The 2,122-nt window shown below is 44.9% G+C and overlaps 1 protein-coding gene across 1 annotated transcript in view; it reads right to left on the reverse strand.

The window, feature by feature from the left end:
* Nucleotides 1–549, reverse strand: part of LOC131192491 (zinc finger protein RFP-like) — a 16,970-nt gene extending 16,421 nt beyond the window's left edge. The window contains exon 1 of the mRNA XM_058171677.1: nucleotides 136–549. Within this exon, the coding sequence (XP_058027660.1) occupies nucleotides 136–549 (414 nt within the window). The remainder of the gene's footprint in view (nucleotides 1–135) is intronic.
* Between the last annotated feature and the right edge of the window lie 1,573 nt (nucleotides 550–2,122).

Below are 2,122 nucleotides of genomic sequence, written 5' to 3' on the forward strand. Positions count from 1 at the left end.
TTCCGATTGGCATCTGCGCCAGGCTAAACCCAGTTTCCCTACAACAGAGGAAGCAAGTAAAGTGATCTAAGGATTTCCAGGAAGACCAGGGATCTGAATGCCCCCCCTCCCCCGCAGCGATTCCTCCTGGCTGACCTGGTATTCCGGGAAAGCCTCCTCCGCAGGGATCACCGAGTGGCCCCTGTGCTCTTTGGATCGGTCGCAGACCACGCAGATGAGGGTCTCGTGGTCCTTACAAAAGAGCTTCAGGGGCTCCCGGTGCTTCGGGCAGAAGCTCCCTCCTTCCTCGGCCGGATGGGCGCCGCATCGCCTGGCCACTTCCAGCACAGACGCCAGTTTCCTGTTGGAGAGGACGCTGTGGATCCCGAAGGTTTGTCTGCATTGGGGACAGGAAGCCTCGGATTCCGACGTCCCCCAACTGCGGGTCAGGCAGCCCCTGCAGAAGTTGTGGCCGCACTCCGGGATGAGCACGGGGTCCTGGAAAAACTCCCGGCAAATGGAGCAGGTGGCTTCTTCCACCAAATCCCGCAAGGGCGCTTCGGCCGCCATCGCCGCCTCCAAAAAGAAAGAGAAAGTTACTTTCTAGCCTTTTCCGGCGAATCAGCTGACCGCCTTTGGGCTCTGCCCAGGCGGGAAACCGAAGAGAATTGTTGCTGCTTTGAGGTCAGCTTTATTTATTTATTTTATTTATTTATTTTGTCACAACAGTATATATAAGCATAAGCATGAAAATAACTATATAATATATAAGCATATATATGAGCATAAGTATGTAATAACTATATTAATTGGATATAATGAAAGGAAACAATAGGACGGGAACGGTAGGCACATTTGTGCTCTTATGCATGCCCTTAGGAATGGGTTGAGGTCAATAGTAGAGAGTTTTTGGTTAAAGCTTTGGGGATTTTGAGAAGAGACCACAGAGTCAGGTAGTGTGTTCCAAGTATTAATAACTCTGTTAAAGAAGTCATATTTTCTGCATTCAAGATTGAGTTTAAATCTGTTGTTTGCTCTTGTATTGTTATGATTGAAGCTGAAGTAGTCTTCCACAGGAAGGACATTGCAATAGATGATTCTATGAGTTAAACACAGGTCCTGTTGGAGGCGGTGGATTTCTAAGTTTTCTAAATTCAAGATTTCAAGTCTGGTGGCATAAGGTATTTTGTTGTATTCAGAGGAGTGGAGAACTCTTCTTGTAAAATATTTCTGGACACATTCAATTGTATTGATGTCTGAAATATGGTATGGGTTCCAGACAGGCAAGAAATTATTTTGAAAAGAACAAATTGGAGAGAAGCAAACATTCACGGGATGTCCCCCCACGTCAATTATTATTGGCCCAATCAGCTTGTAAAAGGAGGGGGGGTTTAAATCTGGGGAGAAGCAAATATTCTTGGGACGGATCCCCAATCAATTACTCATCCAAATATCCTGCTAAATGAAAAGATATTGAAAAATCCTGGGGAGAAAGAAACATCCATGGGGAGGCTTCCTTAGTCACAATGGACTCCCCAAGGGGACATGGACACTCCCAAGCCCCTTCCTTTATCTTGCCATTTTGAACATGGCACCTCATTTATGGAATGTCCTCCCCAGAGACCCTCAGTTGGCCCCCACAGTGGCCTCATTTTGGCACCAGGTGAAAACCCTTCTGAGGAAGGAAGGAAGGGAGGGAGGGAGGAAGGAAGGAATCACTAATATGACTGAGGCTACTATAGTACTATCTACTAAACAGATTTAGGCCCTGGAAACTATAGAGACCTAATTTCCATAAGATTCACATCTAAATCTCTTTTTAATATCCCATATTTATGTTGCAGGAAAACCTTCAACCTAGGAAGGTTTAACATTTTATCATCTAGTGCGTTAAAGGGAAGTACTGTATAGCAAAATCCTATCTAATTTTTAAAAGTCTGTTTAAAAGCTAATAAAATCACTGAAAACATTTCTCTATATCTTGCTGTAGCATCCTTTTTTACACCAATGGACACTCTTAGGTAACAATTCTGTTCCTAACTAAGTTATTGTCCCCAATTGGGGTCTGAGCAAGGTGTCGAAGCCAATGAAGGACACCAGACACGAGGTGCAGGTTTTGATTGCTTTTTATTGGGGTACCCCC

Source organism: Ahaetulla prasina, chromosome 2 (genome assembly GCF_028640845.1).
Source record: "Ahaetulla prasina isolate Xishuangbanna chromosome 2, ASM2864084v1, whole genome shotgun sequence".
Classification (NCBI taxonomy): Eukaryota; Metazoa; Chordata; class Lepidosauria; order Squamata; family Colubridae; genus Ahaetulla; species Ahaetulla prasina.